General features: G+C 39.9%; 1 protein-coding gene across 7 annotated transcripts in view; it reads left to right on the top strand.

Moving 5' to 3' along the window:
* map4l (microtubule associated protein 4 like) overlaps positions 1-13,738 on the top strand; it is a 45,588-nt gene that overhangs the window by 12,602 nt on the left and 19,248 nt on the right. For 4 of the 7 annotated variants that reach the window (XM_079820081.1, XM_079820080.1, XM_079820079.1 and 1 more), the window contains exons 3-6: positions 1,094-1,204; positions 1,328-1,405; positions 1,520-1,714; positions 3,979-5,076. In XM_079820081.1, coding sequence (XP_079676207.1) covers positions 1,094-1,204; positions 1,328-1,405; positions 1,520-1,714; positions 3,979-5,076 — 1,482 coding nt within the window. The remainder of the gene's footprint in view (positions 1-1,093; positions 1,205-1,327; positions 1,406-1,519; positions 1,715-3,978; positions 5,077-13,738) is intronic. The other 3 variants (XM_079820084.1, XM_079820083.1, XM_079820082.1) reach the window with 1 other exon arrangement.

The raw sequence follows: 13,738 nt of genomic DNA, 5'->3' as shown, positions 1-13,738 counted from the left end.
CGACCCTTCGAGGACCAATACAAACTCCCTTTACCAAAAAACACTTAATCTTCAACTTCAAAATCGTCTGACATTGTTGTTTTACCTTTTTTTGCTAAAGGGCATTTGTATTAGTCTTCGCATGTGCACTTTTTAAACACGGGGGCGGTACTTCTGCCTACGTCCAGTGTGACGTATTCGACGTGATTGCGCAATCACTAGCACGTTAGCGCAAGATGAGCAATTTAGGTTAAAAAGTATATTTATTTTTATTTTTTAAACCATCGATCGTTTCGCTAGATAAGACCCTATTCCTCGTCTGGGATCACGCAGAGCGTCTGAAGCCATTTGAAGACCTTTGAAACTGCATTGATTTGGACCTTTAAAAATTTTAATGTGAAGACAAATCCTCCATCCATCTTTGCGACTGAAGAAAGAAGGACATGAACATCTTGGATGAGATGGGGGTGAGTAAAATATCAGGGAATTTTTCATTTTAAAGTGAACTAATCCTTTAATTTAAATTTACAGATTTTTTTAACGACCAAACATTTGGTTATTAATGCCACTTGGTTATTTGTAAAATGCATTACAGTTCTATGAAATGTTCAGTTTTTGAAGATTCAGTATCCTGGCTTTTACTCAAAAGATCATGTTTTAAAAAATAGTCTGAAAGAGCTCTTACTATTTTAGGTTTGAAGAGGTTTTATAATTTGGCAGGAATCTTTAAAGCATTTGGTAGGTCTGATTTTAGCTCCTTTTTTGTTTTCTAAAATTCAGAACACTTCTTGTCACATGTTTTTTTTTTTCATGACAAATAAAAGTACATAGATATTTCATATTTCCACAAGCTCTTAGCTTACAGGTTAGTAAAATACAGTAGCTACTGATTGTAGTTGTTGAAGAAATGTTGCCACCTATAATTGAAAAAAAAATCATCACAATAAATGTATAGAAGATAGATGGTGGAATTGCAAATGCTGCAAATGTAGTAGCATTGAATGATTATCAAAGGGTTTTTAACTATTTTCATACTCTGATTGTATTATGCATTATTTAATGAATTTAAAAAGTGTTTAAAAAAAGAGTAAATTTGTCAATTCTCTTTTCTCAGGGTCTGGGTTTATGTCTGCAGGCCAGACTGGAGGCCAACGTCAGGACCCTCAGGGAGAGATCCGTCCCAGCCCTCCTGGACAATATGCCTATAAGAATGACTTTCAATCAGGTGTGACCATTGCATATGTCGGAAACTGTTGAAAACTGCTTCATTCAGTTGAAAACTGAATGAAGCAATTCAACAAAAATCCAATCATGTACTAGATATTAGTCCAAGTCTTTCTAATTTCAGGTCCAACATCAATGATTGGATTGGGAAACCAGCAGATGGGATCTACGGTGAAGGATAACAGCATGGACTCTTTTCTGGGTAACCACTGCAGTGTTTGATCTTGTTGACTTGAGACCGTGGGCTCGATTCAGTTCATTTCCTCAGGCTCTGTTAAGTTTTAATGCGATACCGCTCTGCTGCTCTATGCTTCAGGGTTCTCTCAGCCTGGGATGAATATTGGTATGAATATGAATGTTGGCATGGCCCCTTTCCAGAGCTCCAAACCCCCCAGCATGGTTGAACCTCAGAAGACCTCACCCTTGTTTGCCAATGAACCGCCCAAACCATCCCAGATAACTGCTAATCCAAGTGAAACAAACCCTCGTAACAGCCAGGAAAATTCTGCAGGTAAAGTCTATCACCACTTAAGGCACCTCAGTGCAGTCTAGAACAGGTAAGACAGACTTTAAACCCAGATATTAAGATACTTTTTGGTTATTATGTTACAGAATGTCTATATGATCTCAGCTCTCATATCATTCCACTCTGTCTGGTCAAGGCATGGATGCCTCATCAATACTTTGTCATAACAGAATTGCTTCATACTTTTCATGGTCTTCAGGTTACCTCTGATATGAGACCGATTTTACTGATCTGATCAGCAATAGTGAGAATGTCTGCTGTGATATTGAATGCCATGAGTATATATACCTTTACAAACAGGCATGTTTTTAGTTATTGACTTGACTAAATATCTTGCATACTGTAATGTCAATTCCTAATTATTTGTTCTTTTTACATGATTAATTATCACAGCCAATGATCATTATTCACAGTTGGTCCTTTCGATAGCCGACAGACTGGCCCGTCCTAATCTTCAAGTGTGCATTATGGTGGAAGGCATTTCATTTAAAGATTTATCTTTGGCCTCTCTGTAATATTGAGCATGATGGCTGTGAAACTAGGAGAGAAATGTGTCTTCTGGCTCAGAGCCAGTTTAGAAAGCCATTTCACATTTTAGTCCACATATCTGAAATATAGATGTTACTGCCACTCACACTTCCTCAAAGTGACTGTTTATAACCATTTGACAGGCATGGATTATTATCTAAAACAGGAAAACACAATTTGTTTGTGACTAGAAATAAATGTATTTCTTCATCTTGATGTGCCTTGATGACTGGACTATAGTCATGATAAACATAATCCAAATTATATTAATAGTAAGTTTTGTTTCCTTTTAAATGTTATTTGTTTTAATGTTGTCAACCATTGTCTGTTCAGTGTCTGTCTTGTTGTTGATTTTGGTTCATTTCAGTGACCTTTATTGTCCTCAGTGCTGGGATTTGTACTGGGTATTCCATTTCATGTGGCCTTTCTTTAAGTTAGTCTCTCTGTGACTTGCCTCTGTTGTTATCCCTGCCTGTTATTTCTCCATGAGTTAATTTGCCCATTTGCACTTTCACTTGATGTGCGCTCAAGTGAGCACATCATAGTCTCAGCACATTCTCTCTCAGCCACTGTTGAAACTATCATACCCATTTAACTGCTCTGAGCAGCAAGTATGAGCATGATACCCTCAGATCTGTTATCTTACAATAAGTACTATTTAGGGAACGGTAGTGATATGCTTTTATCAGGATGTAGCATACAGATATACAAGCCGTTTTTTCCCCTATAGAGCTGTTAAGTTTATCGGCCAACTTTGAAGGTTATTTAACCACTGGAGAATTTCCACTGGGTTTTCTTTTGTTCTGCAACTTAAATTACAAATTGTCATGCCTCAAATTTGAATTCTGAAGCCTAAGTTAAAAACCTAAGTTGATAATAAGTTGCCAGATGGGAAATACAACAAATGTCCAATTATAATGTCAAGCTTTATACATTCTTGCACACCTTACAGCAGGGTTTCTCAGCTCTGGCCCTTGAGGTTGTTTTTACTGTAGAGTTTATCTCCTGCCTTGTTCAAACTTATCTGCCTATAACTGTCTAGTAATCTTGAAGACCTTGTTTTATTAGGGTTGAAGCAAAACTCTGCAGTAAAGTGGACCTTGAGGGCCACAGTTGAGAACCCCTGCTTAACAGTTCAAGTGATAATTGTACAGACGGCTCATGTACTACCTAGGAAGTTCTGAGGGACAATACCTTTTTCACATACATTTTTTCACTAATTTTAACATTTAAAAACATGGAGTCATGGAGCTTAAAATGTGAGACTCTCCACTCATAATATTTCACACAATGCAAGATTGACCATATGAGCATCAGCAGTTTCCACACGATGGGGAGCATGCATATTTAGTTTGCAAAACTAAATGTGAAAGTCTCCTCGAGTAACTTTACAGACCTCAATCATAAAAATAACTATTCTAAAAACCCATTGGAAATTCCTAAGGGAACCCATGGTTAATGCTAATTATCTTCTGAGTTTAAGACTACATATTGAATGACTCTATTCATTGTGAATTTGTGAATATTGAATTTTGTCTGTCCTCATATCACCTCCTGGTGTAACGCACCATATGATGCAAGTGATCAGTGGTTTATAGGCAGCTGATCTAATGTCTCTTTGAACACTTATGAGCTGTTATGAGTTGGAGATGCACAAACTTTGTTGTCCGATCGTTTGTATGGTAGTCAGTGACACTTCCTCTTCCTCTCTGTACACAAAGAAGTTTGTGGAAGCCCTTGGACAGGTGAGGAAATGCTCTCAACGGAGCAGTCCTATGCTTCCAACAAGGCAGAACAGAGGCGCACTGATGCCTTGGGTTCCCAAAGTCAAGATGCAGCGTCCGGAGAGGAAAAGTCCATTGAGGAAGGAACCGGGACGCAACAGAAGCGGAAAAAAAAGAAACGCAAGAACAGGGAAGAAATGTATGACCTTCTGGACAGTCTTGGTTCCCCTGACTCAGAAGAAACTCCTTCCGAAAGCTCCAACCATGGCTGCCCCTCACCTCCCAGTAGGGATGAAGAGATTTGGGAAAGCGAAATCCAGGAAAAAGGGGGAGGACGCATCAAGGCAAGGAAGAGTAAGAGTAGGAAGAAGCTTCCAGAAGAATGGAGTGCTCCCTCAACTGTAATGGACATGGACTTTAGCGGCCCTAATTTGGGCAATTCTAAGCCCTCATCTACTGCTAGCATAGATCAGGGAAGTGCACCACCCTCACTCACACCTGGACCCCTCACGGATACCCAAGCATGCAGACCACAAGCGACCGGGCAGGCAAACACCTCCATATTCTCAAATTACCCTGACTCCACTGCGAATCCCATATATCGCTCAACACTCAAGACTGACAAGGATATGCTTGATAAGGATAAATCTAAGGACGATATTAATAAGACTAACCTAGCGTTGCCTGGTATTCACCGTTCAGATCAGTTGCCCATAGACTCAAAGACTGACCCTACTCACCCAACTGATCTCAACCAGAAGTCATCCCTTGCCCTCAGTCCAACTCAGACTGTAATGTTCCTTGACTCCGTGCTGCAGGCACAGACCCCAGATGCAAGCCCCCCATCCCAGAGCACCCCTGTGAAAACCCCCATCCCTCACACCACTGCCCCAGAGACTGCTCCCAATCTGACCCCTGGCCCACTGCCCGTCGGCACAGACATCCCTGCCTCTCAGAGTGCACCAGCTGTTAGTCACTGCATCCCAGCAATTCCCCCCAGCACTGCAGTGAGCTTAAACTCAGAAGCTACGCCTTTCATCCCATCAATCACAGAGCAGCAGGAGCCCCCGCTGGCACAGCCCCCCCTACTGGAAGGTTGGTGATAATGAAGACTGTATGGAGATGATTTACATAATGCATGGCTCGATGAAGTGGGCCCTACTCTGCTTAGCTATCTCTGTTGCAGAAAATACTGTAGCAGGACACTAGTCTATAAGTACTCCATGCTTTTCTTTCTTTCTCTCTTTTCTCTCTCTCTCTCTCTCTCTCTCTCTCTCTCTTTCTTTTTCTTTGTGTCAGTCCTCTATAGCTTGGACCTCTGCTGCATGTAATTCATTCTTATAATAAAGATGTTTAACATTTCAATACAGTCATAATAACACACTGATCGCTATGCATCACGACTGGCAGCCAACTAACTGTTACTCTTTAGTTTACCATTGTCTGGATTTCAATACAATTTCTCTTGGTCACAGCATCCCTCAAAATGCACATGTCTTGTAGATGTGTGTCAACTAGTCAACTGTCTATGTGGATTTTACATTTGCTAATCGTTCTGTGGGTGAAAGCTTTCTGTATGTCACTCCTTGTCATTTTACGCTACATGACTCTTTATTCTGCTTTTTTATTCTTGTTCAAAACAATCAAATGTTTCTGAGATTAAGAGGTCTGTCTGCCAATTCACCTGCTACACATAGAATTTGAAATCTTAAGATTTAGCTCTTCCATACCCATAACCTTTCATTTTTAGCAAAAAAAACTCAAGTTGCAAGTATGTGTTAAAGATGCTTTTTTCCCTTCTTTTCATGTTCATCAATGTTTGGACAACACTGGACATCAACCAGGTAAGAAAATCTCATTATCTTGCAATGAAGTGTGGGTACAGCCCCTTTCAGTGTAGTATACCCTAGTGCAGGGTTATTCAAATCTTGCCCTGGAGGAGTTTAGCTCCAACCCTGATCAAACTCACCTACCTGTGATTTTCTAATGAACCTGAAGACATTGATTAGCATGTTCAGGTGTGTTTGATTAGGGTTGGAGCTAAACTCTGCAGCGCACTGGCCCTCCAGGGCAAGATTTGAATAACCCTGCCCTAGTGAAAAAAACATATACCAAAATGTATTTAAAACATGTTTATTTCCTACTAAGTGTACTAAAAATCGATTAACATATTTGCTGACATATTGCTTGAGACTTACTGATATAAATATTTGATTTAAAATGTATTTGGAGTACTTTACTGCACAATGTACATATATTAAGCCTAAAATGTGTTTTAATATCACAATTAGTAAGAATAGTATGATCACCTGTATAAGATCAGTCTTTAAATGCAAGATATTTTAAGGGATAGTTCACCCAAAAATGAAAATTAGCCCTCAAGTCATCCTAGGTGTATATGACATTCTTCCTTCAGACGAATACAATCAGAGTTATATTAAAAAAGTCCTGGTTCTTCTAAGCTTTATAAAGACATTGACTTGATGGTTCATTTTTCAAGTCCATAAAAGTGCATCTATCCATCATATAACTGATCCACATGGCTCCGGGGGGTTTATAAAGGCCGTCTGAAGCGAAGTGGCGCGTTTGTGTAAGAAAAATATCCATATTCAAAACTTTATAGACTAAAATAACTAGCTTCCGGTGGTCAGCGGTACGCAAGTCAACTTATGGCGAAAGAGTAAAGGCCATTACATACTCTGCAAGAACAGTTCTCGCTTTCAGCCCTGTTTTGGTAGTTCTAGCAGCTTGTGCTCAACACATCATCTGAGCAGAACTTTCTTGGGTGTCCGAGAACTATTGTGTGATTGGTCAGAAATTTAAAGTGCCTATCCGCAAGCCCTAAGCCCAGCCCTATCCGCAGCCCTAAACTTGCGATGCTCCTATACACTGCGTCTGGGGTGCTCTTTTAGCGCAAATCGACTTGTGTACCGCTGACTGCCGGAAGCTAGTTATTTTAGTCTATAAAGTTTTAAATATGGATATTTTTCTTACACAAACGTGCCACTTCGCTTCAGACGGCCTTTATTAACCCCCTGGAGCCGTGTGGAGCAGTTATATAATGGATAGATGCACTTTTATGGACTTCAAAAACTAACCATCAAGTCAATGCCATTTTAAAGCTGGGAAGAGCCAGGACATTTTTTATATAACTCATATTGTATTCGTCTGAAAGAATAATGTCACATACACCAAGGATGACTTGAGGTTGAGTAAATCATGTGCTAATTTTGATTTTTGGGTGAACTAACCCTTTAAATTGTACCTGAAGTATACTTGCAATAGTTCCACTTTAGCACATTCAAATATACTTAAGTAAGTATTTACCTGAACCTCAGCACTATTTCCGGATAACTAAAGTGCACAAAATTACCAATGTTCCAATTTAGCAGGCTTTAAGTATATACATTTAATATACCAAAAGTACAGTTGCAAAGTATTTATAATAAGTGCACAAATGTGTAATGTATTTGTAGTATACTGAGCATAAAATAAATGTATTTCAAATATATTTTGGTATATTTATTTTTCACTAGGATATCCACATCCCTTTAACTTAATATGAAATAATTTTTTTGTTTTCTTATGAAAACCTTTATATGTGTGTTATCCAGTATCCTCCGTAATCTCTGACATTTAATATGAAAAGTTAGATTCATTTAGTTTAGTTTGAATGAATGAAGCTTTTAACTTTATGTGAAAGAAATTTTCCATTTATTAAATTGTTTACTTAATCAAATGATCAGTTGATTCAAGCACATAATAGCTAAGAAGAGTTATTTTTAGTTGGTGGTATTTATAGATTGAATTCATAGTCCCTATAGTATTTATGTGGCTCTCTCTGTATTTCATCTCTCTCGCACACATCCTCTCTCTCTCTCTCTCTCTCTCTCTCTCTCTCCCATCCTCTTGCAACAGCTCATGTAAAATTGATGGCTCTGCCGTTTGCCATTATATAAGACTTATAGAGTTGTTCTTTTTATAGCAAGCGATTAGGGTGTGTTCAGAAGCGTTTGAGAGGTGCTGCACTCCGGTAGGGATATTGAGGGATATTGAGTTCTGGGCGGGTAGCTTTGGATTAAATGCTAACACAGAGATCCCTGATGACATCTTGAAAGACATAATGAGTCAGGACATTCTCTGTGTCTGAGCTGCTCAGGTTTGTTCATCAAGCTAAGGTCACAAGAGCAAAAGCGAGATTTGATGAAATGCTTTTGCATAATGTCACTTCCTTCTTAGGAGAAATGTATTGGTTTATTTGTGTCTGTTGTGAGCAAATGTGATATTTTTTGGTCGTCTTCTTTATTAGTTCTTCTTTATGCATAATTAATATTTGCTAATGCATTCAAATATAATTTAGAGCTAGATATGGCCTGTTGATGTTTTTTGAAACAGCACTTGGTCTTCTCTGGATTTCAGTCTTTAAAAGCAGAAATAGGAGACGCCCCTCTTGGCCCTTTATTCCCTCCCTTTACTCGCATCAGCCTTCTCGTCCTTTCTTGCCCTTGCTCACTCACTTCCTCTCCCCCCTCTCGTGTGGTTTCGACCACACAGGACCCTAATATCAGCAGCTGCATTGACGGGGAGACTGTTGCTATGGATATGGGAGGCGGTTTCCTTGGTGATGCAGCGAATAGGACCTGCCAAAGAACAAGCCAGGGTGTAACTGTAGGATATGTTCCAGAAATAGAAACTCTATGACATCCCGATTACTCAATGAGCATGCATCTTCTACCCCACGCTGAATGTGTTAAATGATTTTCTGATGCTGTGTTTTCATTACTGAACAGAACATTGTGATATTTGGAATACAGGTTACGCATATATATATTATTCACAAGCTCTATTTAGTCATCATGAAACTCTACGAATCTCTTCTGAACATGAAAAGTATAATATAATATAATTCATATATAATGTAATATAATATAATAATCAATAACTTTTTGTATTCAGAAATTGGCAATGCTGTGCCCATGTTAAATGCATTCATTTATTGTCTAAATGTCAAATAGTGATATCAAAAAAGATTATGTCGACAAACATTGTTTATTTTAATCATAAACTATAGTTGAAACGGTTAAAAAAGGACAACATTAACATAAGGAAAGGCAATGAAGTGACAGAAAGATTGAACCATATGATGTGGTGCAGTGTGTCCTTAAGGGAATATAAACAATGAAATACATCTGACATGTCCTTATGCAACAAAATCCATTCAAAAGAACCTGACCCATTATATAAATGAGACAGGCAGAGAAAAGATTCCTTTTATATCTGTCAATGGCCTGGAATGGCTCTGCAGTCAATGCATTGTAGATTGTGTGAGGAAAGTTCACTCTAATTAAGGGGCCTGAGCCAATCAGACTACACGCGTATTACGACATCACACACTTCTGCTCAAGTCTGGAAGGGCGGATGCAGTGGGAGCCAGAAAAGTAATGTGTACTACAGGTTTTGTGGTGTCCCTGATATAATTTTGAAAACCACTGTTTTTACGGCTCACATTTTTCATGTTAGGATGCTTGTAATTAACTGGTCTTGTAGGTTACCTAATTTAGAAGTTTAACCATTAGTGCTATTTCTGTGCAAATGCATACTGTAAAGTACTGAATAATGCAGAGCTCTTCTGTTGTGACTGATTGTGGAAGGGATTTATGTAGCTCAACCCATTTAAGTTTAATGATTTTTTTTCATGAATAATTGTCTTGAGATGATTACCAGGTGTGTGTCATCATAAAAACCATAATTTCTCAGAAGACGGTTAGAGGACATGATTGAACAGCAAAAAAGATCTCCAAAGACTGATCTATCTAATGGCTAGAGGAAGAGGAGTTTTTTTTTGAAGGGCTAGTGGGCTCTGAAATATGATTTATCTGTTGAGTTGAAGAAAAATGGTTTTTGATGCTTTCTTGCCATTAACAAGCCACATTGCCCATAACAAGCATTGTGATCAGCACAAAACAAGTTTATCCATTGGAAGTAGACCGATGTCTAATCTATACTCTGGGTCACATTTTCTTTTACCTTGTGTTGTTCATGGTGTTTAAGGATGAGGAGATGTCTGCTACATATGTTGGCATTGGTTTGTCTGGCTTGACCAGTAAATACTTTAGAGTTTGATTGGACACAGAACTTTTGGACCCCATTGTCTTCCACTGTATTGGCAAACACATTCTATAGAATGTCTTCTTTTGTTTTGCACAGGAGAAAGAAAGTCTTACAGTTTTGATAAAACACGAGAGTAAGTAAATGTTGATAGACTTTAAATTCTTTGGTGAACAATCCCTTTAAAGGATTAGTTCACTTCAAAATGAACATTTCCTGATAATTTATTCACCCCCATCTCATCCAAGATGTTCATGTCTTTCTTTCTTCAGTCGAAAATAAATTACGTTTTTTGAGGAAAACATTCCAGGATTTTCCTCCATATAATGTACTTCAACGGCAACCAATGGGTTGAAGGTCCAAATCAATGCAAGGCTTCAGAGGGCTCTGCACTGTCCCAGGAACAATGCACTTATTTATTTTTTAAAAAAAGAGACAAATTTATATACTGTTTAACCTCAAATGCGCGACTAAGGTGTTGTTGTTCTTCACGACGTATGACGTCATCACGTCGGAAAGGTCACGGCCGTGACGTAGGTGGGAGTACTGACTCACTGCCGAAAATCTCCATCTCATGTTCTCCTCCAACTTTAAAATTGTTCAACATCTTTATATTTTACCTTAATTTTTGTAAAGGGCGTTTGATTTAATCTTTTCACGATCGTTTTAACACTGGGTCGGTACTTCCACGTATGTCACGTGCGTGACCTTTCCGGCATGATGACGTCATACGCTGTGAAGAAGAACAACAACGAAGTCACGCATTTGAGGTTAAAAAGTATATAAATGTTTATTTTTTTTAGAAAATGGCAGATGGTTTCGCTAGATTAGACCCATTCCTCGGCTGGGATCGTGCAGAGCCCTCTGAAGCCCTTTGAAACTACTTTAATTGACCTATCAGATGAGCCAATAGCAGTTGAGTATCAGTTGCGCTGGGACCGGAACTCGGACATCTTTAGGTCTCAGCGCCATAGAGATACATTGGAAAATCCGAAGCTATCATCGATTTGATGGTGTTTATGCTAAAAAAATGCTAAAATGTCGTGCCTGAGGTACTGTAACAATCCAGGGATCTTGAGAGGATTTTCTGTTTGTCATACTCTCGTTAAGTTACGATTAAAGTCCCTGCTAACATACAAACCGAAATAACTAACTGTTCTCACGTTATGTAACGTTAACACTGTAGGTCAAAAACACAAAGGTCTACATTTCAGTGCCTCTCCATATTAAACTGGTTATATGTAAATTAATTTAATTTTAGGTAAGTTTAAGGTCTGCATTATCTGTCCTACTAAGGAGGACTCCTATTTTGATGGGTATTATAGTCTACGGGTAACTTTAGTGAAAGGAAGAGCTCGCACGCAGTTTATCAGAGTTGTTTTGCAGATACAAAGTTTACCCGTTATTAACTGCACCCCCGAAAAGGCATACGGTCTGTGTATATGTTTGTTTACTGTTATTTGTATGAGTGTTTTTGTGTAATTTGCTGTGAATGTTAATGGTAATGCAACGGAGAGAGATAGTTTGTGAATGAGACGTTAATGCGCACTTCTTATGCTTTGTTTGTTCAGCTCTTACAATGATTTTTTGGAGTGAAAAAGGACATAATAAACTTGGTAAAACCATCAGTAAAGTTTGGCCATCATTCGGACAGGGTATACGCTACATTCTGTGTCCAAAAACATCTCGGGATAAGGTTTTCACACTGACAGCTGTCATTGTAAGATATAGCAACTCCATTTGTTTGTCCAAGTTAGCCACATTAACCAAGGGGGGCGGGGCTTACCGATAGGTCAATTTGGACCTTCAACCTGTTGGTCGCAATTGAAGTACATTACATGGAGAAAAATGGAATGTTTTCCTCAAAAAACGTAATTTCTTTTCGACTTCTTTTTTGACATTTTGAATTTGTCATTTTGAAGTGAACTAATCCTTTAATACACTCTCATAAGAAACATTGTGTCTCTAGAGAGTGAGAGGCACAATAAACAACAGAGGTCACACTTCCATCAGCCTCATGTGTGAGAGACAGAGGATAATGGTTCAGATCTCCAATAAGCTGATATACGATTAAATGGGATTGATGCCTATGTTATTGTGTTCAGTGAGGGACACAGCAGCTGAGGACCAGGCAATGATAACATCCTCAATCACCCCCATTAAGGGTAAAGGTGAAAGCTTGTGTCTGCTAGAACATTCTGAGTGCCAAACGAGACAATGTGTGAGTGTGAGAGAGAGAAAGGGGTATTTATAAACATGCTAGATGCTAAAAGCAAGGGTTTTCAGTGCAGAGCAGCCAGTAAGGACGCAGCTCACACAATCACGTGATCGAAGACTTGGAAGGAATGCGCGGACAGAATTAGGGTGAGAGAGAGAATGAGAGAGAGGAGGGGGATTTGGGAGAGAGACGCAGAGTCATCTCAGCCTCAGCGTTGAGGGAGGTTTAGAGACCGGCGCTATAGACTAACTCATCTCAATCAATGCCGTTTACTGACGGATAGACACCTTGATACCGGACAAATATATCTAGAGAGGCAAGGATCGTAAGGATGTCATCCCAGCGCTCAGAGTGCAGAGATGTGTGCTCAGTGCCACCCTCCATGCCAAGCTTGGCATCGTCAACAGCTGCCCAAAGCTGGAACTGGCAGCAGGGACAGCCAGGCAGTCTGCAATCTTCCAGACTTTTAGGAGACAACAAGCAGGACCTTTCCACCAACTCGACAGCACTCAGCCAGGAGGCGGACCAATGGGCAACCAGTCACCCATGCAGCAGGGGCGGGAAGAATTTGGGCAGTACAGCAGAAAGCCCCACAAGTCTCTCTTCCTCTCCATCACCCGTGTCTCCAGGGAAAGCCCTTTCCACCAACGGGGTGACATCAAGACCTTCACCGCCGAGTGCCATCTTGACAACTTCAGTCAGCGATTGGGATCCGCCCCGCGGCATCTCAAAAACAGGCCCAGTGCCGAATTATTGCGTGATCGGCGTGGTGAATGACAACTATGTGGAGGGCACGGTTAAGGGCAAAACAGAGACACGCCCACCTATATCACCCCCCATGCAACAGCACCGAGTGGTCCAGCGCACAATGTCAGATAGTACCCACCTGACAGTGCCCGCTAGCCTCCCGCTGCCCGATAAATATCCAGGCAAGGATGTGCCGCCACCCCAGAGTGCCATCAAATACTTCATCGTAGAGGACAAACAGAGCGTTCCGCCATCCACAACGAGTATCCCATCAAACCCAACTGCAAAGAAAGAACAGCCTGCTGGTGTGTCACAGAGTTCTGGCAGGATACAGTTGCCGCAACAGCCGCCGGAAAGTGGGAATGCTGTTTCATCCCGTGACATTCAGCCTAAAGGTGTTTGTGATGGTAGGTGGGATCGGTAGGTGAGATCAGCTGCTGTGATCTCTATGGTGCAGGTTTCAAGGTCTGCAATGGTCTAGAATCCAGTGTAGGTTTGTGATCTATTCAATATATTGTGGCTCTCTAGATCCAATAGAAAACAACGTGTACTAGTCCCTACACATAAACAGATATTTAATTCAGAATACCTGTCTTTATCTGTGACAGAGCTGAACATACACTGCCATTCAAAGGTTTTGGGTCGATAAGATTTTACAAAAAAAATTTAATAAGTCTTTTATGC

Source organism: Gobio gobio (assembly GCF_949357685.1).
Source record: "Gobio gobio genome assembly, chromosome: 6".
Classification (NCBI taxonomy): Eukaryota; Metazoa; Chordata; class Actinopteri; order Cypriniformes; family Gobionidae; genus Gobio; species Gobio gobio.
The sequence above is the reverse complement of the archived record's forward strand: the minus strand, read 5'-3'. Positions and strand labels throughout refer to the sequence as shown.